At 39.2% G+C, this 25166-nt stretch overlaps 1 protein-coding gene and 1 pseudogene across 6 annotated transcripts in view; both read left to right on the top strand.

Moving 5' to 3' along the window:
- The window catches only part of Cnot4 (CCR4-NOT transcription complex subunit 4), a 146481-nt gene that overhangs the window by 68927 nt on the left and 52388 nt on the right, over positions 1 to 25166 (top strand). For all 6 annotated transcript variants that reach the window (XM_008823464.2, XM_008823463.2, XM_008823462.2 and 3 more), the window contains exons 2-4: positions 4875 to 5140; positions 17091 to 17288; positions 24977 to 25063. In XM_008823464.2, the coding sequence (XP_008821686.1) occupies positions 4967 to 5140; positions 17091 to 17288; positions 24977 to 25063 (459 nt within the window). In that variant the 5' untranslated portion in view covers positions 4875 to 4966. The remainder of the gene's footprint in view (positions 1 to 4874; positions 5141 to 17090; positions 17289 to 24976; positions 25064 to 25166) is intronic.
- LOC103726119 lies at positions 17868 to 19562 on the top strand (annotated as a pseudogene).

The following is a 25166-nucleotide window of genomic DNA, read 5'->3' as shown; positions in this document are numbered from 1 at the left end:
TCCTTGTGGTCATCTCCCTCCTATTCCTCTTTCAATCTTTCTGCTTCCTCTTCCCAGATCCCTGAGCATTGGGAGGCAGAGGTTTGAAATAGGTGTCCTATTCAGGGATAAGCACTCTGTGGCCTCTTGCTCTCTTTCACATTAGTGAATTGTGGGTCTCTGTGTTAATCACCATCTGCTACATAAGGAAACTTCTCTGGGGAGAGTTGAGAGGTGCATTCATCCTAAGTGTAAAGGTTGCATTGAAGATGTGCCACTTAGGGTTAAGTGTCTCACAGACACTTATTCTCTGTGTTTGACTAATTCTGTAATAGTCTTTATCTGTTGGAAAAAAGAAGCTTCTTTGATGACGGGTGAAAGGTTTTTCCCCCTTCTAATTATTCACCAAGGTTGGAAATTTTCTCAAGGAAATGCAAACAGTCCCCTCTTTGGGTTTGGCCCCTTGAATTTCAAAAATAACATTTTGTAACAATTTAGATAATAGCAGATTTTTTTTTAAAGCAAAAGATGGTCTACTATATATAAAATTTGTATATACAGAAATAATTGTATAGTAATGTTAGCCTTTTTTTTTGGTCTCTTTTTGAGACAGGGTCTCCCTGTAGCCCAGCTGTCCTGGAACTCACTATGTAGACCAGGATGGCCTCGAACTCACAGGGATCCGCCTGCCTCTGCCTCCCGAGTGCTGGGAGTGAAGGTGTGTGCCACCACGCAGTAATGTTAGTCTTTATCTCGCCCATTTAAAAGTTTGAATGAGAGCATTTTTCTGAGTCAACATTCATAGATTTACCTTATCTCCCTGCCCCGCCTCCAATCTGGCTGGCCTGCAACTTGCTATATAGACCAGACTGGCCTTGATTTCACAGAGATCCACGTACATCTGCCTCTTGAGTGCTGGAATTAAAAGCATGTGCCACCATGCCCAGCTTCCTTTTTAAAAAGTCATGGTTTCTGGTGCACATACAGACAAGCAGGCATAAACACATAAACTTTTTAAAAATTGAGCATACATACTTAATAAATGCTCTTAATAAAATAAGAAAGGACAATGTGGTGGTTTGAATGAAAAGTGACCCCCATAGGCTCAAGTATTTGAACACTCGGTCAATTGGTGCTATTTTGGGGAAGGTCATGGAATCTTGAGGAGCTGTATGAAGCCTTGCTGGAGGAAGCACATCCTAGGGATGGGCTTTGAGAGTGCATAGTCATGCCCCACTTCCAGTTTCATTCTCTCTGCTTCCACAGCTTTCTATTCCAACTGCCTCCTGCCACACCTCTCCACTAAGGTGGACTCCTGTCCCCCTGGAACTGTAAGCCCAAATAAACTCTTCCTTCTATTTAAAAAAAAAAGTCATGGTTTCACATTGTAGCCCTAGCTGGCCTGCAACTTGCTGTGTAGATTGGGCTAACCTCAGACTTGCAGTTACCTCTCCCTCCCTGGTGCTAGAATTGCAAGCATGCCCCATCATTCCCAGCTTTATTTCGGTATCTTAACTTACTTAATGATTTCTGTCTAGATAGATGTTATGTTTGCAGTTTTCTACTCTTTTAAATAATGGTTGCTGAATATAACAAAGTGTTTGGTACCGCATAGAAGAGAGTCATAGTTAGATAGTAAAACTGAGTGAATGAAAACAGATTTTAAAAGACTGCCGGAAAGAATCAAGACTAGTGATGTAATTTAAAGCAGTGTAATGGGTTACTGTTTTCTCTTATCCAGAGGGACTAGACCAGTGGAAATCTCTGCTTTGAGGGGGTAAACTAACTTGATAGGCTGGTAGGGAAAAAAATGCTTATATTCTTCTGTGAATTACCTGTCATATTCTGGTTTCATCTTTTTTGTATTACTCATTTGCTTAACCATACTCCTTTGTAAGATTTCTTTAGATTTTTGGGGGTGGCATACTATTACGTATCATGAGTGTATCCTTTAGCTTATTGTTTACCTTTAATTTTCAAAATTTGTTTTTCACCAATATATGAAAACATTGTTATATATTAATGAAATTCCATTATCTTTATGTATTCATTGTATAATGCTGAAATCAGGTTCAGTGTATTTATCTCCTCAAACACTAACTTTGAAAATCCTCCTTGCTTTTTTAATACATTGCATTGTTGTTATCCATAGTAACCCTGCTGTGCAGTGTCACAACAGAACATTCTGCTTCCATCTAGCTGCGTGCCTTTCATTTTGTTTTCTTCTTTCCATGTTAGTAAGGCAGTTGTACTCCGCATCCCCCCACTCAACTTTGCATTTTTATTCTTGAACCCTGGATAAGAAACAATAGTGCTGGGCTGGAGAGATGGCTTAGCAGTTAAGAACACTGACCTTTCTTGCAGAGGACCCAGGTTCAAATCCTAGCACCCACATGGCAGCTAACAACTGTCCATAACTTCAGTTCCAGGGGATCCGACGACAGCCTCTTCTGTCCTCCTTGGGCATTGCACGACACGGGTGCACTTTCCTACATGCAGGCATATCATTCATACACATAAAATTAAAAAAAAAATTTTAAAAAGAAACAATAGTGCAGGATATCACGGGAATAAAGGACCATTTTCCATTAGGCGTCCACCAGTATAATGGAAAGCATGTTGAGCGCCACTGTTTTTTCCTGTTGATTTGGGCTTTTGAAGCAGGGTCTCCCTGTAGCTCCAGCTGGCCTGGATATTGCTACATAGATCAGGCTGGTGTCAATCTCAGTAATCCACCTGCTTCTGCCTTCTGAGTGCAGGGATTAAAGGCATGTGCCACTATACCTGGCTCAACTCTATTTTTTTAAATGTTACATATATGAGTGCTTGCCTGCATGTATGTATGTGCACCATGTGCATGCCTGGTGCCTGAAGAGTGTCTGGAACTGGAGGTACAGGTGGTTGTGAGCTGCTATGTGGGTGCTGGGAACCAAACTTGGGTCCTCTGAAAAAGTAGCAAGCACTCTTAACCACTGAACCATCTTTCCAGACCCTCAGTTCTGCTTTTTTATGACTTCTCATTTGAGGAGACAGAGCCTGAGGAAAAAGTAACTTTTTTTTTTGCCTTTCAAGACACCATTAGTTTACTTCTCTGGATAGCTCTTAAGGCAGATCTTTTGGGATTTATTACAGTGTAAGTTAGATATGTACTAGTGTTCCAGTGTTCTCTTACAGTTTATAAACTGGCCCATCTCATCTGTATTGATTTGTAGTGTAATTTCTGTTAAATATTAACATTTCATTTATTCTTGGGTCTGTTTCTAGGTTTTTGTTTCATCATCGACTTTCTTTACTTTTGTAGAAGACAGTTCAGTATCTGATATGGCTAATTGTCACCCCCCCCCCAAATGTCAGTCATTCCCATATAGTGCTCTTCATTGTGACTTTTAGGTCACTTTGTTGAATTATGTGTTGTTATTTTTAAAAAATATTTCATTTATTTTACTTTTTGTGTGTGGGTATATTGCCTGCATGTAAGTGCACCTGTGTCAGAAGACACAGGTCAGAAGAGGGTGCTGGATCCCCTAGAACTGGAGTTACAGGGTTGTTAGCTGCCATGTGGGTGCTGGGACTCGAACCCAGGTCCTTTACAAAAGCAGCCAGTGCTCTTGACCACTGAGCCATCTCTCCAGCCCGTTTATTTTTATTTTTATTTTTATTTTTATTTTATGTGCATGAGTGTATTGCCTGCATGTAGGTAAGTGCACCTGTGTCATGCAATGCTCGTGGTGGACAGAAGAGACTGCCAGAGCCCCTGGAACTGGAGTTATGGACAGTTGTTAGCTGCCATGTGGGTGCTGGGATTCGAACCTGGGTCTTCTGCAAGAACAACCAGTGTTCTTAACTGCTGAGCCATCTCTCCAGCCTCCTGGTTTTGTTTTGTTTGTTTGTTTTTTAAACCACTGTGATGTGATTGTGATGGAGCTACATCAAGATGTAGATTAGTTTATAGCCTGTTGGTTTTTAGTTGGAAATAGTGATTTCATCTTCACCTGTAGGATAAAATTGTTAGCAATAGCTTTCAACTTTCTATAATTTAACAACAGTTCACCTGTAACGTAAAAGAATGGGGTATAAACATCTATTTGTTCTTACCCTCTTCCTTGTTCTTAGACTTTTTGGGGGGGTAGTATTTACCACAGGAATATTTATAAATGTGTTTATTTTCTCAGCAGTTTTCATTGACATAGTATTACATAGGTTATGAATAGTTATGGCATGCTTGTTTAGTTTTAACTTGTATTTTCTGGGTAAAAACTTGGTGTTAATATGTAGCTGTAGCTGATCTGAGCCTCTCATTTTCATTGGTCCCTTCTGTGAATTGTGATGCATTTTGGCATACTGTAATAATAATGCTCCTTTAGCTGGTAGTATTACTAGCTAGTTTTACTAGTCAAAAATGAATAGTTCAGACTGTGTGTATTTAAATTTTTTAAAATTTATTGTTGGGGGGACGGAGAATGAGTGCAGGTTGCATGCATGTCATGGTGTGTATGTGGAGGTCAGGAGAAAACTTTCAGGAGTTGGTTCTCGCCTTTCTCTCTGGATTCTGGGGATCGAATTCGGATTATTAGGTTTGTGTGGCAAGTGCTTTACCCTCTGAGCCATCTCTTTGGCTCCAAATTATTTTAAAGTAAAGATACTTCTTTATTTTTCCTAAAATGTATTATTAGTGTTACAATTAAGTAATAAAGAAGTTCTTTCATATTTCCTTTGCATCAAAAAATTAATAATGCCAATTTTTTTATCTTTATGTGCAGAAATTTTCTGAAGTCCATCCAGTGATTTATAGCAAAGTTAATATTTTCCAAGTTTTTTGATAATGTGATTCTTGATTGTAATATGGTGGGTTTTTTTCCAGTAGCGAATGGCATTTTTTATTTCTTCTCATGCAGGTCTTCAAAGTTCTACATTTTAGCTCTCAGTGCTGAATTTCCTTCTCCCTTAAATTATTATAAACATTTGCTGCTGTTCAATAAACGTGAAGATGTCTCGCAGTCCTGATGCAAAGGAAGACCCTGTGGAATGCCCTCTTTGCATGGAGCCCTTGGAGATAGACGATATCAACTTTTTCCCTTGCACCTGTGGCTACCAGATTTGCCGATTTTGTTGGCATAGAATTCGCACTGATGAGAACGGGCTTTGTCCTGCGTGTAGAAAGGTAAGCCCTTTAAAATAACTGCATTTAGCTATAAAGGTTCTTTTTACTATCCAGTTTTAACTGTATAGTTCTTTTCCCATAAGTACAAGTAGTTGGTTTGAAAACAAACCTTGGTTTATCTTTAAGACATAATGAAGTAGAAAGAATACTTTGATGGAGTCAGGGTCAAGTTTTGGCTTTATTGTGTTAACTAGCTATATGACATCTACAAAGTAACTTAATCTTTCTGGCTGAGGAGATGGATCCAGGCTTGGTACTTTCTGTTTAAGAGGATTTGTGGAGAAGTAATGGATTTGGTAGGACAATATAGAACTGGAAAAACATGTTCTGTATTGCATGTTATGGGGTGATGCACTTTAGTTTTCTCGTACTAAGTAGGAGAGAGATGTTCACCAGGATTTTTTTTTTTTTTTTCTTTTTGAGACAGGGTCTCCCTATAGCCCCAGCTGGCCTGGAATTTGCTGTGTAGACCAGGCTAGCCTCTCTCCCTTCCTCCCCCAAGTGCTGGGATTATGTGCCACTACACCTTCCCAGAGTATGTTAAAATGACAGAAATCCTGGTTCAGAAGCTAACAGCTGCCTTTTGCTGAGCTCTTGCAATAATTCTTAACTAATATTGCTACCCCATTGTTTATCCATCCAGATTCAACTTCTGAGTATCAGGTGTAGGAATCATATATGACTTTTAAGTCTAACATTTTTGTTTTGAAATGCTATGTTAATGAAAGGCCTCTTCTAATTCAAAACCTGTGATTTCTAATATTCTCTGGGTTTTTCCAGTTACAATATAGTGAAGGAACTATTAGAAGAGATGCATTTCTATTTTAAAGGATTTTATTTATGATCTTAGGGCTTAATGCAAATACCTATCATGTAGAATTTTCCTTTTATTTATTTTTTTAAGATTTTATTTTTAAATTTGTGTGTGTGCATGTGCATGTGTGCTGGCCTGTGTGTGAGTAAGCTGCATGTGTGTGGGGGTGCTGGTTTAGGCCAGAAGAGGCAGAAGAAGGCATCAGATCCCTTGGAGCTGGAGTTTCAGGCAGTCATGAACCACCCAATGTAGATGCCCAGAACTGAATTCCCGTCTCTTGTAAGAGCAGCAAAGTCTCTTAATCACTGAGCCATCTGTCCAGCTCATTATGTTTTTATATGGAGTCTCATTATGTTGTTCAGGCTGATCTTGAACTCTGGAGTTCAAACAATTCTCATCAAGTGATAATATACCACTGTATCAAGCTTTGCCTTCTTTGTAACATCTGTATGTTTTGAACTTTCTTTTCTATTTACCCACCCAAATTTTTGAAAAACTGACATGTACTTTATATACCTAAAATGTAGAAAGTTATCTATCTCTTCTGTATCTGAAAATTTATAAGAAATTTCAGGGGGCTGGAGAGATGGCTTAGCGGTTAAGAGCACTGACTGTTCTTTCAGAGGACCTGGGTTCAATTCCCAGCACCCACGTGGTTGCTGCGAACCATCCTTAACTCCGGTTCCATGAGAATCTGACTCCTTTTTCTGACGTCCGGGGCATTGCATGACATGGCTGTACTCACATACATGCAGGCAGTACACTCATACAAATTGAAAAAAAAAGAAAAGAAAAGAAATTTCAGAAGACAATGCATTATTCAGTTCTATTTAAACATTTTAAAAAATCTATTGAGCATGTAATATATACATTATATAATTAAAGGGTCATTTAAGTGTTACTATGGTTTATATGTTGACATGTAATACATGTACCATACATCTAAAGTGTGTGTATACATATATATAATATAGTAATGTAAGAAATATGAATGGAAAGGTAAATGAAGGCTTTTAACATTAGCTTTGGTCAAAATCTATACTTCTTTAAGTATAAGTTTTAAGCACTTAGTCACATTTTTAAACTTGGTTCTCAGTTATTCCACAGATACTTCATTCTGAAGTAACTGGTTGAAAGATGAGGCTTTCAGGATCACCTAAGACTCTGAGTTGTGAATTTGTTTGGCCTTATGAAATTCTTCTCTTTTTTTTGTTTTGTTTTATTGTTTGGAAGGTAGGCTCCCCTCCCTCCCTCCTTCCCCCCTCCCTCCTTCCTCCTTCCTTCTTCCTTCCTTCCTTCCTCCTTCCTTCCTTCCTTCCTCTCCTTCCCCCCCTCCTTCCCCCCCTCCTTCCCCTCCTCCCTCCTTTTCTTCTGTCTGTGTCTGTGTATGTCTGTGCCTCTTTTGAAGACAGGGTCTCACTGTGTTGCCTGGGCTTGGCTTGAACTTGAGAGCTTTCCACCTTGACTTTCTGAGTAGCTAGGGTTACAGGACGTACACCACCATGTCCAGCCGGTAAAGTTTAAATAATATGGACCAATTGTTAAATTGTCACTAGGAAAAAAATTTTTATTTAGGAAAATCACAAAGGAAATCCTTTCAGCCTTAAGAGATTATGTAGAATTCCTTCAGCTCCTTATAGGAGAGAAAATAGTATTTTAGAGATAAAGACAGTAACTTTAGTAAAATTATTGTTAGGAGTTGTGAAAACCAGAAAGTGTGAGGAACTTTTTAAAGACAGAAGGCCATTGGAGTCAGTTTCAAAAAGGGTGTTAGCTGTGTCTAGTGTCTGAGCTAATCAAGGCAGGGTGAAAGTCCAGGTCTTGCCTGGGTTACACAATGAGTTCAAGGCCAGCCTTGGCAATTTAATAAGTCCTTGTTTCAAAATAAAAAAAGTAAAAAGTGGTCTAGGGATATAGCTTAGTAGTATAGAATGCCTGCCTAGCATGTGCAAGACCCTAGGCACAGTCCCCAGCATTACAGGAAAAAGCAAAAACCAACACTTAGTTCAACTCGAAATACAACTCCTGGAAAAAGGAATACTGCTCCACAATCTTAAAAAATTATCACTGTGAGCTGGGTGTGGTGGCATATGCCTTTAATCCCAGCACTCGGGGAGGTAGAGGTAGGCGGATCTCTGTGAGTTCAAGGCCAGCCTGGTCTACGTAGTGAGTTCCAGGACAGCTGGGGCTACAGGAGACCCTGTCTCAAAAACAAAAACAAAAAAAAATTATCACTGTGATTAGTTGTTCATGACATTGCAGATTCTCTGACTACATACAGCCTGGGTTACATACAAAGTTCTAGACTAGCACAGGCTGTAAAGAAAGACTATCTCAACAAAGCAAACAAAATCTTTTTATTTAACTGAAATTAATTAGTTGCTTTTTTTTTTGATGGGTGTTGGGGGGGTGCAGATAAGGTCTTACTGTGTAACTCAGGCTGATCTTTTATTCAGTGTTCTTCTTGCCTCAGCCTCCCAGGTTTGATTACAGGTGTGAGCCACCAAGCCCAGCCAACTGAAATTGAGAATGTGTAGAGAAGGGCAGTATTTTGAGAACTCATGAGTTACAAGTACATAGGTTAGGGGAGCAAACATAAAGTTGTTAACTAGTATTTTTCATTTGTAATTATAGAAAAGAAAATAATCAAGAATTTTATTTTTCCAAAATTTGAGAAGCAGTAACTTTGATAGAATTCTCAATTTCATTAAAATGTAAAATCATAATAAAACATTTTGAAGTAGGCTGAGATCATAAAATTTATCCATTAACTGCCATAGAGATGACTAGAAGCACTGAGCACAATCCCAAGGGTTTGGATCAAGCAACTATAAACTGTGTTATTGACTGGAATGCGGAAGAATGCAAACAAGTGTAGGTTTTCTGAAACAACTAGGAACTCCAGTTTAGACAGGTTAGGTATGAGATTCCTACTGAAAATCTAACTGAGCATGTTGAGTAAACAGTGAATTTATAAGTTTGGATTTCAGTATGGAAATCCAAACTTGAGAATCAATAGTACATTTATTATTTATAAAATCACAAAACTGGATAAGATGGTGAGAGAGAAGATAAATGGGAAAAATGAGAAACTGTTAAAGGATAAGCACAAAGGCTCTTCATTGCAGAAAAAAAGTCCCAGGGCTGGGTGGGGGGATATCATTGAGCAAAGTGTGAGGACCTGAGTTTGGATCTCCAGCACCCAGGTAAAAGCTGAGTGTCAACCTCTGGCTTACTCATACAAGGGTGTGTGTGTGTGTGTGTGTGTGTGTACACATGCACACACATACCAAAACATACACAATCTGGCCTATATACATGCTCACACACACACTCAGTCTACCCTTCACACACACACAGCACAGAAAATGATCCTTTTGGATCCTCAATTTTATTCTTTAGTGAAAGTGGTTATTATTCAGTCCATAAATAATTTTTTAGTCTATTTAAAAAATATTTTATGCATATGAGTGTATTGCCTATATTATGTAAGTGCACCTGTGTTGTGCAATGCCTGCAGAAGTCAGAAGAGGGCGGCAGATCCCCTAGATCTGGAGTTGTGGACAGTAGTTAGCCACCATGTGGGTGCTGAGAATCAAACTCAGTTCTTCTGCAAGGTCAGTCTATGCTCTTAACTGTTGAGCTATCTCTCCAGCCCCTAATTTTTAGTTTCTTTGTTACTTAACATAACCATATTTCATGGTACCACTCCTTGGTTTTCTTGACACCAGACCTTGCTCACACTGATCTCATGACTGGAGTGGGCCTCAGAGGGTACATAGTACAAGCAACATAGCCCTAGAGACTGTTGACGCCTGGCTTAGCCTTGCCCAAAAATATGTTGAACACAGAATTAGTAATCATGAAACTACATCTCAACCAAAGACCAGTAAGTCTTTAGTCTTTGGAGATCAGCCCAGTGGCTGTGCTCACAGAGAAATATTGCTAGAGGCATGGAGAGGACCATGAAGCTGCCATTTGTGTGTAACCTAACCCTGCAGGGAGAGGACCTGTTGCTGCCAGGCTGAGGTAGTCTGTTAGAGTGATGTGACGTTTATGTTGAAGCAAGCTTCAGTTATTGCTCATAAGAAGAAACCTGCCTATCTCCAGGAAGATTTAAGAGCTTTGAAAATTAGAGATTTAAAGCTTTGTTTTTAAAACAAAGAGAGCGTAATGTTTCTCTTGGGTCCGAGGTGCTAAACATTGTCATAGCTACTTGGTCATCTCTCTGACTGCCTTTCTGTGTCCTTTTAGTGTGAGAAAAAGACGTGATGGAAACAGGAGATGTGTGAACAGGAGATGCAGTGACACATCATCATGCAGTAGGCACTCCCATGGAAAGCAGATTGTCAAGGAAATGAAACCTTCAATAGAAGCATTATTATTATACCTCAGAAATAATAAAAGATACTATATCCATAAGACAGAGTGAACAATAATTGTTGTTACTGAAAATTAAAGTATAAGGACAGAAATCATTCAAAGAAATTGTCAACACGAAGTTGAGAAGATTTCTTAGAAAGTAGCACATACAAAAATAAAACAGAGATAGAATAATTTAAAAAAGTAATGTGTACCTGCTGATCAGTTAAAGAGGCCAAAAACAAAATAAGTATTTTGAGGAAGAGACTACAGTAAATCAATGAATGAAGAATATTTCCTAGAACCAAAAAACACACCTGATTGAAAGCTCCTGTTACATCACAAATTTTTACTTTGAAATAACATGGTATTGGGGGATGGAGAGATGACTGAGTGGATAAGAGCTCTTGCTGCTCTTCCAGAGGACCCAGGTTCAGTTCCCAACACCCACATCTGGGTGCCTCACAAATTCCTTTAACTCCAGCTCCAGGGGATCTGATGCCCTCTCTTGAATTCCTTGGGCACTTGGAGACATGTAGCATATATTCTCACAGACAGATACACAGACACACATAAACAAAAATAAAAATAATTCTTTAAATTAAAAAAAAAAAGGAGGTAAGAATATCAGGGATCGACAAGTTCTGTGAACTTCTGAGAGGAGAACAGTAGGTCAAAGTAAAAGATTAGGAATTAGTCATTTCAGGTTCTGAAATGACTAATTCCTCTAAAGTTTATTGTCTCCTGTAACTCTTGATTTTAAAAGGAGATAAAGAAGAAAATACAATTTTATTTGTTTGTTCATGCATGCTTTTGTAGTACTAGGAATAGAACACTAGGGTCTTTGCCTTTCTAGGCAAGTGCTCCAACCACTGGGATACCACTGAACTCGTACGTTTTTATTTTGAGACAGGGTCTTACTAAGTTCTGTGGGCTGTCTTGAATTTACAGATCAAACAGGCCTTCAACTTTTTTTTGGACAGGGTTTCATATAACCCAGGCTGGCCTTGAACTCTGTAGGTAGCTGACAGTGACCTTGAACTCTGATCCATCTTCTCTACCTCTAACATGCTGGGATCACTGGCATGGTAGCACACTATGCAATGCTGGGGTTTGAACAGAGGTTTTTTGCATTTTGCATGCTAGCCGTGCACTTGACCCACTGAGCTTCATACCCAGCCCATAGTCTTAATCAGTTGGTATTCCTTCCTCCATCTCCTGAGTAGCTGAGATTTCAGGCATTCACCATCGGATCTGACAGAATATTACAAATTATTTTGAATCAATAGCTGGAACATGACTTCTCAGAATATCTAGAATGAGGCCTTAGTGGTATGCAAAAGAAAAAATTAATGCTGTAAGTGCATTTAATCAGAAAACAAGAACAACAACAAAAAATAAATGAACTTATTTCCAACTTAAGAAATCAAATTAGGGGCTGGAGAGATGGCTCAGTGGTTAAGAACACTGGCTGTTCTTGCAGAAGACTTGGGTTCAAATCCCAGCACCCACATAGCAGCTAACAACTGTCTGTAACTCCAGTCTGAGGGGATCCGACAGCCTCTTCTGTCCTCTGCAGGCATTGCTGGACATGGGTGCACTTACCTACATGCAGGCAATATATACATACACATAAAACAAAAATAATAAATAAAATATTTTTTAAAAAATCAAATGAGTGTTGACAATGGAAGACAAGTGAGTAAGCAGAGTTTAGTGATATGGGAAAATGTTTTCCTATAAAGGATGGAGATGGTTTTCTAGTCTAGTGTGGGAAAAGCAAAAGTGAAGACATAATGTAAATAGTATTTTTTAAAAAATATTATTTTTATTTTATGTGTACGCGTGTAATTGCCTCCATGTAGGTAAGTACACCTGTGTCGTGCAATGCCTGTGGAGGACAGAAGAGACTGTCGGATCCTCTGGAACTGGAGTTATGGAGAGTTGTTAGCTGCCATGTGGGTGCTGGGATTCGAAGCCGGGTCCATCTCCTGGAACTGGAGTTATGGACAGTTGTTAGCTGCCATGTAGGTGCTGGGATTCGAACCCAGGTCTTCTGCAAGAACAAAAGCATTCTTAACTGCTGAGCCATCTCTCTAGCCCGTAAATAGTATTTTTAATACAAGTGAGAATATAACTTCATGATTGGAAGAAATCAAATGATTACAATAGAGACTATAAACCTTCCTTTCCTACTTTATTAAAAATAGTGTATCAAAATACTTCTTCACAGGCAATCTGTACCATTAGCTTGATGTGTAATACATAATATAGTACCTTTACAGACATGTTCTCTCTCTGCTCCTTCTTTCCCTCTCTCTCTTTTGAGGCAGGCTCTACAGCATACCACAGCTTGGCCTCCAATTCACAATCCTCGTGCCTCAGTCTCCCAAGTATTTGTAATTTCCCTTAGGTGGCCAGAATAAGATGTATTTGGAGTTTAAATTGTAATGAAGGGGTGTGTCTTATATCTCTCTGTATTTTTTGCATTGTATGGAAGTTATAGTCTCACAAAGGTGAGTTGGAAGCCTCATGGAAGTACATTTCCAAAGATAAAACTTGAAATAGAATAGAAAGAAGACTAGTGTAAATAATATAACTCTGGATTATATACTTAACTTAGTGTTACAGCAGTTATATGCTTAATGAGAGTTGATATTGCACTCCGGGTTTTCTTGTTGCTCTCCATCAATTTGTTATTTGGGCTTTTTTTTTCTTCTTTTCTGTTACTTAGCTGCATCTTTATCTGGGTTTTACAGTGTCACAGAATGCTTATAAGGGGGAGGGTCTTACAATGTTTGTCAGATCCCCCGTGCTCTGAGAAGAATCTGAGTCCCCAAGCAAGTTATGTAGCGCTTCCCAAACGGATCAAGAAGCAGTGTGTTGTCTGCACAGTTCCTTTCTTTCTTGCCTTTCCTCAGTCTGTTGAACATTGATGAAGAAGAGTCTTCTTCTGCATGCCTGGAATTCTGCTTGGATCATATGATGCATACCACAGCTTATTCTCTAAAAGGCCTGATGTACTTGCATGTTGCAGCCTTAAAATGCAAGAAATGATTTCATTTTCATCTAAAAGTATAGATTTTTTTAAAAAAAGAAACACGCAAATTCGTGAAGCATTCCATATTTTTAATTTCTAATAAAGGAGTAATGTGCCAACAAAAACAATAGAAATTAGGAGCACTGCATCTTTTAGTTTTAGAGGGTAGCTTGGTGTTCATGTAGCAAACAGTTACTGAGCTCTTTAAAGTGTCTGTACTAAATATTTGATTGTGGAGAAAGTCTTAAGAATCATGCAAAAATTAGGTTATTGGACCTTTTGCTCACAAGTCAGTTGAACTATGCCAAGCAAGACCATTTAGCTAAGAGATTCAGATTTGTTAATGTGGATTGCTTTTCAGCCTTTTGGCTAAGATCAAGTGCAGATTTATTAATGTGCAGTTCAAATGGTATGCGTGCCTCCTAGGAGATCAGTAAGAGTACTGCCTACGTCTTTCTTGGATAAGCTGATGTGTAGTTCTTTGATAGCGGGGTAAGTTATAAAAAATGCAAGATTTCCTTCTTCCCTCCTTCCCTTCCTGGTCTATTTTTTATTTTAAAAAATTTATTATTTATTTTTCTTTTGTATGTATGAGTGTATTCCCTGCATGTGTAAGCATACCCATGTCCTTCAGTGCCCATGGAGGTCAGAAGAGGGTGTCACATCCTCTGAAACTGGAGTTATAGATAGCTGTTAGCTGCCATGTGGTGCTAGGTACTGAATCCGGGTCCTGTACAAGAGCAGTCAGTCCTCTTAACCACTGAGCCATCTGTCCAGCCTCTTATTTTTTATTTTTAAAAATAAATGTTTTTATTCTTTGAGAATTTCATACCATGTATTTTGATCATATCCACCCCAGTTCTTCCCCTTAACTCCTCCTAGATCCACCCCTACCTCCTTAACTACCCCAAGTTCATCTCTTCTTTTTGTAAAAGATTTATTTTCATATTTCTCATTGCTTCTCTGCATGTATGTATGTGTATCATGTGTGTGCCTGGTGCCCTTGGAGGTCAAGAGAAAGATGTCAGATCCCCTGGAACTGGAGTTACAGATGGTTGTAAACTTCATGTTGGGGGCTGGAGAGATGGCTCAGCAGTTAAGAGCACTGACTGCTCTTGCAGAGGATCCAGGTTCGATTCCCAGCACCCACATGGCAGTTACGAACCATCCTTAACTCCAGTTCCAGGGAATCCGAAGTCCTCTTCTGACCTCCGAGGCATTGCACGACACGGGTACACTCACATACATGCAGGCAATACACTCATACACATAAAATAAAAATAAAAATATTAAAAAAAAAACTTCCATGTTGGTGCTGGGAACCAACTTGGGTTGTCCTGAAAGAGCAGGAAGTGCTCCTAACCACTGAGCCATCTCTTTAGCGTCTCTCCTTTTTACTGTAAGAAATCATGAACTCCAGTTTGTGGTGTCCATATACTTCTGGATGTGGGACCAACCACTGGAGAATGTTCCATGTACCAGATGCCACACCCTCAGAGAAAACTTACTCTTCCTCCCCCCAAAGTCATCAGCTGTTCTTTAGGAGTGGGTACTCATGAACCCCTTCCCACTCCATGCTAGAATGTTGACTGCCTTGATCTTGTGTAGGCAACCACAACTGCTCTGAGTTCATGAGTGCAACTGTCCTTTCATGCCCAGAAGACACTATTGCACTCTTGTCCTCCCTGACTCAAACTTTTATAATCTTTCTGCACCCTCTTCTGAGATGGTTTCTGGCCTCAGGAAGAGGATAAGATTTCTTAAAAAGCAGTAAATTGAAGTTGAAAGTGGGAATAAAAGGGAAGGAATCAAGTTTCCATGGAGCTTAGGATGATGTTAGATGGTAAAGAGAATAAAAAGAAATCTCCCTTTCTTAGTTGCACTCATCAGTAGTCTGGGTATACTCACAAGTTTGAGGGTAAGTTTTGGGTTTCTAGATAGTCCCGTCACTCTTGTTCTTTATCTGGGCTATTTCTGTTGTTTCCACTCATATACTCTGATAGGTAGGATTTTCTAACCAATTATGATTCCCAGCTGTATTCTTAAATTTTTGTCATTGCTGTGACCAAATACCTGACAAGAAGGAACCTAAACGAAGAACAGTTTATTTTGGCTCATGGTGTGAGGGGGCACAGTCCATCATGGCATGGAGTGCATTGTGGTGGGACCAGTTTACAGCTGTGTCTGCAAGAGTAATGTAGTTGGTCATGTCACACTGGCATTCAGGAAGTAGAGAGAGGCATTCCAGTGCTCAGCTGGCTTTCTCCTTTTTTTATTCGGTGAGGTGGTACCTCCCACAGCCTGGGTGGGTCTTCTTTCAGTTAATCCTCTCAGGAAACACCCCCAGAGACATGCCAAAAAGGGTGTCCCCTACATGATTGTAAATCCAGCCAGGCTGATGATGAAAATTAAGGAACCATTATATCACTCCTGGGGTCTTGCCATATACAGTTGTGACTATTAATGCATACAATGTAATCATCTTCCATTTATATCTTTTAAATTTATTTTTATGAGTGTTATGCCTGCATATGTGTTAAGTGCACCCGTGTTGTGCAGTGCCAGCAGGGGACAGAAGAGGGTATCGGATCCTGGAACTGGAGTTATGGATGGTGGTTAGCTGCTGTGTGGATGCTGGGATTCAAACCTGGATCTTCTACAAGAACAGCCAGTGCTCTTAGCCACTGAGCCATCTCTCTGGCCCTTCCATTTATTATATTTATGAGTAGTACTAATAACTTTTTGAATGCTTTTATGTGTAGGACATAATTTCAATATATTCCATGTATTCTTTTAACTCCTACTAAAATCTTCTGGCTAAATGCGATTCTCATTTTACAAATGAGAAGACTAGGGCAGAATGATCATTTGATTTTCCAGAGGGTAGGCTGGAATTCAAAGCCTGGTACTCTGACTTGGTACTTTTACTTTGGCAATCGATAGCCACGATATCAGTAGTTGAGATGAAAATAACTACAGTTCTGAGAAGGAGATCATGAAGACAAAGAACAGAGAAATTGCCAGTATTTATTGAGGGCATGATAATAATTGCCTGATAAGTATTATTTAATCTTTACAATAGATTTTAAAAATTATTTTTACTTTTCACATGAGGATACTGAGACTTAGAGTCTATTAAGTTGCTTAAAGGCACATGGCCAGTTAGTGTCAAAACTAAATTTAAACCCTTGAGTCAGAGGATTTAAATGTTTATGTTCATCTTTCTTCCTCTTAAGCTAGAAGTATATTTAAAACAAACAAACAAAAAACAAAGAGTTATAGAGGAGGATACCCAGCATTGACCTCTGGGCTCCACATGCACACACTTGCACACGCAGATAGAAACAAAAAGCATGTTACTTTAATATTCACTTAGTAGGTTTTCTTTAAATATTTGATTTTATTATGTAAAACACATATTTAGTTGAGAGAATTTACATTTATTGCCTTTTACACAGGATTTTAGAAGCGTGATCTTCCTGTAAACTCTGTCCGAGGTGGTGGATAATACCAAGATTAAGTGATTTTGTTTAGACATCTGTGCTAAAATGTTTTGTGTTAAGCGCTAAAAAATAATTTTTAGAATTATTTTAACTTTTATTAAATAAAAGATTTTAAAGCAGTTGAAACATTCAGAAGGGAGACTGTAATAACCATATACTTGCAACTCAGAATTTGATAATTATCATTTATACAGTTTTTCTATTTAACTTTTGCTTGTTTTATGCTTACAGCCATATCCAGAAGACCCTGCAGTTTATAAACCACTCTCCCAGGAAGAATTGCAAAGGATAAAAAATGAGAAAAAACAGAAACAAAATGAGAGAAAACAGAAAATCTCAGAAAATCGCAAACATTTGGCTAGTGTACGTGTGGTACAAAAAAACCTCGTCTTTGTAGTAGGTCTGTCACAGCGCCTAGCAGACCCAGAAGTAAGTCCTCTTCCATTTTCTTTGTAAATATGATATCATTTTCTTTTTGCTTATTTTGTTTGGAAGTAGAACTTGACCCTGATAAGCTGTAGGATTCCTCTGAAAATAATCAGTCTTGGGAGAAAGTATGAAATGACTTTAATAATGGCTAAGAAACTCATGACTAGTTTGCTCTTAGGCATGCCTTAATCTTTTTTGCCTTCAGTTGTAAAACTAAGGAGTTGAGCTACATTTTGAAGTCCCCTTCAGTGCTGATAGCCTGTGAAAATGGATAATGATTCTCTTTTGCCCTCAAGGCTAACATGCAGCATGAGGATTCTGTTTTATTCCTCTTTCCCATAGCCATGTAAGGACCAGCAATTAGAGACACAGTTACTTGAACCTACAAAGAAATTTTAATGACCTACTCAAGTAGTAATTCTTCTTGTTGGGTGTTCATTTAGTGTGTGTATATGTGTACACGTGTGTCTCTATGTGAGTGTCCACATAGCTCCACTTTGTGTGTGTGTGTGTGTGTGTGTGTGTGTGTCTGTCCTTGTCCGTGTCCGTGTCTGTCCATGACTAGCTTGCTCTGTCACTATGGACCTATGGTCAGGTAGAACATCCTTCTGCAGAAGGATGTGGCGGATGACACGGCTCACCTCATGTAGCCAAGAGGCCAAAAGAGACAAAGGGAGAGGCTGGGAACAAGATATGCCCTACAGAGGCACACTTGTAGTGACCCACTTTATTGGTTTGGGCCCCACCTTTCGGTTTCTTTTACCTCCCAGTAGTCCGTCCACTCAGTTATGAATCCATCAACAAATAATCCATTGATTAGGTCAGAGCTTTCATATCTGCCAACTGGGATCCAAGCTTTCAATACCTGAGCCTTGGAGGGGACAGTTAGTAATTTCATATCAGAGCCATAACTGAACCTACTATCTTTTTTTGGGTGAAGATTAGAATTATAGTATTTATTGATTGATGGGTCTTATGCACCAGGGCTTTAAAGTGCTTCAGAATCAATAGAGGAGAAACTCTGGGAGACATAACCTGGAAGAATCTGTCATGAGCATTAAAAATGGGCACAAATCAAGAATTGCTAGGAACCAAGCCAGCAAGATGACTCAGGGAGTAAGGGCACTTGCTGTGCAAGCCTTACTGCTTGTATTCAATCCCCAGAACCCATGTAAAGATGGATCTTGGGAATCAACTCTGCAATGTTGCACTCTGCAACGTTGTCCTGACCTTCACATATGCACCCTGGCAAATGTGTGCCCCTTCAACACTGCCCCTTCCCTAAAGAATTTCTAGGAACCTGGGTCCAAGGAACTTAGTGGTAGTGTTTTATATGCACATATTCAAGAGGCCAGCTTCTTTGCAAAAGTGTTGGTCAAGAATTTACTCATTTTATGGTGGCACACACCTGTAATCTCAGCATTCAGGAGACCAAAGCAAGAAGATTGTGAGTTTGAAGCCAACCTGGGCTACATTGTAAGTTCTAGACCAGCCTGAGCTAAATAACTAGTAAGACCCTGACTGACGCACGCGCGCGCGCACACACACACACACACACACACACACACACACAAAACGCAGAAATTAGCCAGGTGTGGTGGTGCATGCCTTTAATCCCAGCAGAAGCTGTGAGATAAGAGGACTGTGAGATCAAGGTCAGCCTGGTCTATATAGCTAGTTCCAGACTACCTGAGGCTACAGGGAGGCTCTGTCTCAAACAAACAAACAAACAAAACAACCTTCAAAATAAAAAACTTCAAGCAGAAAAAAACTTTAGTAAGAAATGTTAAAGAGCTTTCCAGCCCTGGCTTCGGACCCTGCAGCTGCAACGATACTGATGCCCAAGAACTCCTTTTTAAGGAGGGCATAATGATAGCAAAGAAAGATGTTCGTATGTTGGACTCCCAGAGCTGGGAGACAAGAATGTGCCCAATGTTCGTGTCTTGAAGGCTGTGCAGTCTCTCATGAAGGAACAGTTTGCTTGGAGAGATTTCTACTGGACCCTTACGGTATATCATGATCACCTCCACCTGCCTCCTGAGAGCGTGCCTGGCGCCCTGCACCTCAGCTCTCCTGAAACTGGCAGGCCTTGGCCTAAAGGTCCAGAGGGTGAGCGACCTGCAAGATTCACAAGAGAGGAGGCGACAGAGGCACTTTAGAACAGAGCGCTGTGCCCCTGGTGCTGACAAGAAGGCCAAGGCAGGGACTGGCTCTGCAACCGAATTTCAGTTCAGAGGCGAGTTTAGTTGTGGATGTGGTCAGCCACCTCAGTGAAGTTCGAGAAGAGTATTTTGTGTTGAATAAACTTATAGTCAATATAAGAATATTTATATGAAAAATGTTAAAGAGCTCATTTCGATCCACGCTTAGCTACAGGAACCAATTCTGTTTGTAAGCTTTCATTTCCTGCATTCTTTGGGCAGACTGGCCCACCTTTTCCATGACCACTTCTCTTGAACATGCTATAGTGCTGCACTGATGCTTCTCTTCCAACTGTATCTTTTCCAACTGGAGAGCACTTCTACCTTTAACAAAAACTTTATTATTATGTGAGGGGGTGTATGGATATGTGTGTGTGTGTGTGTGTGTGTGTGTGTGTGTGTGTGTGTGTGTGCGCGTGTGGTCCCAGAGCACATGCATGCTATGGCTTGTGTGGCAGTGAGAGGATAACAGTCAGTTGGTTCTCTTCTTCCACCATTATGTAGGTTTCAAGGAAAGAACTCAGGTTAAGCTTGTGTGGCAAGTGCTTTACCCGCTGAGTGGTTTCACTGGCCCACTTCTGCCTCTTTTTTACTTATCCCTAATCTTATTGGTTAGAACTTACTTTGCCTTTCTGAAATTGCTACTTCAGTAACTTATTGGGACTTTCATCTCGAGAGCTTTTGGATATAGATGTACTTTTATTGTTGTTTGTCCATCTTGAGTCCAGCCAATATTGAAGGCAATGTGGAGTCACTTGAAATTAGGCTGACCTGAGTCTGATGTTTGGATTATAGGTTTCCTCTCTCTTCTTTTTTTTTAAAAAAATATTTTGTTATTTTTATTTTATGTGTATGAGTGTATTGCCTGCATGAATGTTAGTTCACCCATGTTGTGCAATGCACAAGGAGGTCAGAGGAGGGCGTCGGATCCCCTGGAACTGGAATCACAGACTGTTAGCCACCATGTGGGTCCTGGGAATTGCAAGAGCAGCCAGTGCTCCTAAACTGCTGAGCCATCTCTCCAACCTCTCCTCTCTCTTCTTTGTGTCTGTGATATGTAAGTTTTTATTTACTTACAGAGATTTCTTATTTTTGTTTCAAGTAAGCATAGATGAATCTGAAGATCTATTACTCAGAGAAAAATTAGGTGGTAACCAGTAACAGAGGGCACTGTATTGTGAATATAAAGCTACCTAAAATATCATAAGTTTTAGTTTTTGCTTTTGTTTTTGAGACAGGGTCTCACTATGTCACCCTTGCTGGTCTGGAACTCATAGAGATCCGCGTGCCTGTGCCTCCCAAGTGCCGGGATTAGAGGTGTGTACCACCACCGGCCTAAGTTTTAGATTTTGAGATGTTATTATGCTGATACTGGAGATAAATTAGGTAGCAAGCCAAACACAGACTCTACCCTTAACTGATGGGGAAGACAGAATTCAGGTGTTCACACATGCCCTGAGCATGTATAAAAGGGGAAGTACTCTGGGTGTGGTGGCTCACGCCTGTAGTCCCAGCAGTTGGGAGGCAGAGGCAGGTAGATCTCTGTGAGTTCAAGGCCAGCCTGGTCTACATAGTGAGTTCCAGGACAGCTGGGGCTACAGGAAAACCAAAAAAAAAAAAAAAAAAAAAAAAAAGAAAGGGAGGAGGGTACACTATTCTTTGGGAGAATGTGACAGTAAAGTAATTAGCTAGTATAGAGATTCAGAAAGGCCTCCTCAAGAAAAGGATGATTAAGATAGGCTTTGAGTATTAATAGTGTTAGCTAGGCAGCAAATAAGGTCAAATAGCAGCCCAGATGTGTGGTATCTCCAGAGAACATTTCATTGATTATAACAACACAACCATTTTATTTTACAAGTGAAAAACTGAGGCAAAGCCAAGTTGAGTGACTTGTCTATAGTGCTAGAGCTCCTCCTGTTCATGTGTATTCTGTACTGGTGATTGGCCTGTTAATCTGTTCATTATCTATTCAAGCATTCCTCTGATGACCCCATTTTTGTTTCTCTCAATTGTATGCATGAGTACTTGACTATATTCCCAAAGAATACATAGCAAGATACTTTAGTCATTAGCAATGCCACTGGGCACTTAATTCTGTCACATAGCCCTCTGTAATTATTTATTTTATCTTCTGTTTTATCAGTTGTTTAGGGAAAATCTGGAGTGTTTATGTTAATATGAATTTTAAAATTTCTTTGTATTTCCCTTGTCTAAGCAGCCTAATCAGTGTCAGCCACTAGACATTTGTGATATTTAGAGGTCTACTGGTGTTATGCATGCACACATTCTTATTTTGGTTTTGCTTTGACACAGGAGCTTATGTAGCCAAGGCTGACCTTGAACTCTCAACAATCCTCTTGCCTTAGCCTCCTGAGTGTTGGGATTACAGGTGTGAGCCATAAGACCCAGCCTTTCATGTAATTCTTTCCATTTAATGCTAACACAATTCAGTTTTTTCAATAAAAATCTACTGAGTATGTACACCATGCCAAACATTGTGTAAGACACTGAGCATACACGATAAACAAGATAATACCTGCTTCTTCACAAAGGAGCAGTCTAGCATGGGAAGTGCCATGAGGGCCGGGGTACCAGACTATACAGAGAAAGCACCCACTTTGTTATCTGTGGGGTAAATTGCTTCTAGCACAGAAACTGTGCAAATGCTTCTGGATGAGATAAACCTTCTGCAATCTGGTTTCTTTTGTCTGGGAGGTTAGAGTTGGAGTTCAGTGGTGAGAAATACGGTTGGCAGAGTGAGTGGCAATGCTTACGAGGGGCTTTCTAACAATGCTGAGGAGTTTGCATTCTATTCTAAAGGCAGTGGGAGACTGTTAGTGTCCCCGAGAATAGAATTACATGCTCAATTTGTGCCTTGAAAATAAATACCATTGTATAATGAGGACATGCCAGAGTGATTTTACACCAGTCTTATCTTGTTTTGAAGGTGTTAGACCCAAATGCTTGCTTGTCAGGAACTATTTCTATAAACCAGGAATCTTCAACTTGATCAGATTCATTGCCCACTTAAAAAAATTGATATTGTGTAATACATCATTATTTTTCTGAAAATGACTTCTTAAAAGTATAATTTGTTTCCCTATATTTTTAAAGACATATATATATGAAAATAATTATGAAAAGACTTTTTGCATATTAATGATATATATATATGAAAATAATTATGAAAAGACTTTTTGCATATTAATGCTTGGGCACAACTACTCTCAAACTTGTTCCTGAGGTGCCGATTCCAGGCTAGTAGCATTACGATCACTTGGGAGCCTGCTACATAAACTCTCAGAGTGTGTGTTCAATCTCCTGGATCTGAATGTGCATTTTCTCAAGTTTCTCAAGTGATTTGTATGAATATTCAGGTTTTTGGAGTAGTGTTTTTTTACTACAGAATAAACTTTACCTAATTTGTAGAGTCACTAAGTGTGATAGCTCCAAGTGCATATTGTTACAGGTATGTCTGTTGGCAACTTAAGTACCATGAAATAACAATGACGTGAGTTTTGTAAAACAACTCATCAGAAACAAAGCGTGTATAATCTTCCCTTAATTGAATATTATTCTGTAAATTCAGTGTATGTCAAAAGTGAGAAACTACTTTGTGTTTGTATATAATATGAAGCTTACTTACAGGTTCACTTAACTATAAACAGGCTTCTTAGCTGCAGGAATGTTTTTTAAAAAATTTATTTATTATTTTTATTTTATGTGTATGCATGTATTGCTTGCATACACTGCATGTAGGTAAGTACACCCGTGTCATGCAATGCCCACAGAGGTCAGCAGAGGCTGTTGGATCCCCTGGGACTGGAGTTACAGATAGTTGTTAGCTGCCATGTGGGTGCTGGGATTTGAACCTGGGTATTTTGCAAGGACGTCTAGTGTTCTTAACCACTGAGCTATCTCTCCAGCCCATGCTACAGGAATGTTTTATAGGACATTCAGAAGTTGTATAGGACCACTTCTGGGCAGGGTTAATTTGAGCCTTGTAAGAATCTCTGCTTTCATCCACTAAATGCTTTGTTTTCTATTTAAAGTCTTCCCTGATAAAAATGTCCACAGATTTCTAAAATGCTTCCTTCATTGATAGCTGTTGCCATAAAGTCAGATATGGTATGGGAGTGGTGGTACCTGCCTTTGATCCTAGCCCTTGGGAGGCAGAGGCAGGCTGATCTCTGAGCTCAAGGCCAGCAACAAATACACGAAAACCCCTCACATACAATAAGAGATGCTGAGCCAGGACAACCTATGTATTTCCAGTCTTGGAAAGCAGATATTTTAGCTGTGAGGCTATTGGCGATTTGGTCTGTCTGCTTTCAACTGGAATACAAATGCAATGACAAACTCTGGCTAGAAAAACCACTTTTCAGGCTATTTTCTTCCCTACCTTTAAGCCTTAAAATTTGGCTAAACACAACTTAGGAAGTCTTTGTGTTAGCTACTGTCTTGTGCTGTCATTTAAGGGGTTTGAATGGGGAAAAGTTGAAAACTAGTGTAATCCCCTTTTAATCCATTAGAATTAGCTATATTAGGCATAACCTTATGTTTATAACCTTATGTTTATAAGCATCCAAAATATAGTGAGATTAGTGTATATTAAGTTGAATACTACTAAGGATTAATGACATACCATAAACAGTCATTGGGAGAGAGGTTACTCTTTGGAAAGATTATAAAAACTGGTCTGTTTCTAAGAAAAGAACAGAATTTAAACTTGAGGTACTTCCAAGTCATGGGAAAGGTTTTGCATCATATTACATATTGATCATATTACCCAAGGTGATGATGTAAATTTATAAAGAAGTTAAAACAATGTATATAGTTATCACAAAATAACAGAGGTGAGATTAGTATAATTAACCAGGCAATAGAGAAAGAAATGTAAGTTTGTGTCCCAAGTGTAAGTTACCAGTAAAGGTTGGAAGGACCTACTAGACAGTTACAAAATGGTGAAATTTACTGATGTAGAAAATGATGTACATGGTGATAAATCATGGAAGGGAGGAGATGCTTACTGTTATCATATTTGGAACTTGGAATTTATAAACAGTGCCTCAGTGTAATATACAATAGATTTATGAGTAATGACTGTCTTATGTCTGTTCTTTGTCTCTGTCTTTGCTCTTGTACATGATCCTGATCATTTTTTAAAGCATTACTGCCTCATAAAAATCATTTATTAGTGACAATGCATTTGAATACTGTGACGGTAAGGCCCCATAGACTACTGGTGGAAATATTAGAACATAAGAACGCTAAACTTTGTGAGTCTCCATTCCTGTCTAATGCTTCAAAAAGGAATAGATTTTTATGCGTTTTAAAAGATTTCCTATAAGTTAGCTATATAAATGCAGTTAGGAACTTCACAAATTACTCTTTTGCTTTCAATGACAAGGGATGATAAATGTTCCCATTATAAGGATAAAGTTGAAAATGGGGACAGTTTATACCTTGTTTCTTCTTCTTTTATAGGTTTTAAAACGACCAGAGTATTTTGGGAAGTTTGGTAAAATACATAAAGTTGTCATCAATAATAGCACATCATATGCAGGCTCACAGGTAACTATAGAGATTTTGTCTTTGCTTCCTATGGTCTGAACTTGACCTGGGCTGTCAGAAGGAAAATTTGCTATGATCAGAAAACTTGAGGCTACGGATTTAT

The sequence above is a fragment of the Nannospalax galili genome, unplaced genomic scaffold, assembly GCF_000622305.1.
Source record: "Nannospalax galili isolate Female #2095 unplaced genomic scaffold, S.galili_v1.0 scaffold307, whole genome shotgun sequence".
Taxonomy (NCBI): Eukaryota; Metazoa; Chordata; class Mammalia; order Rodentia; family Spalacidae; genus Nannospalax; species Nannospalax galili.
Note: the sequence above shows the minus strand (reverse complement) of the source record. Positions and strands in the feature narration are given on the sequence as shown.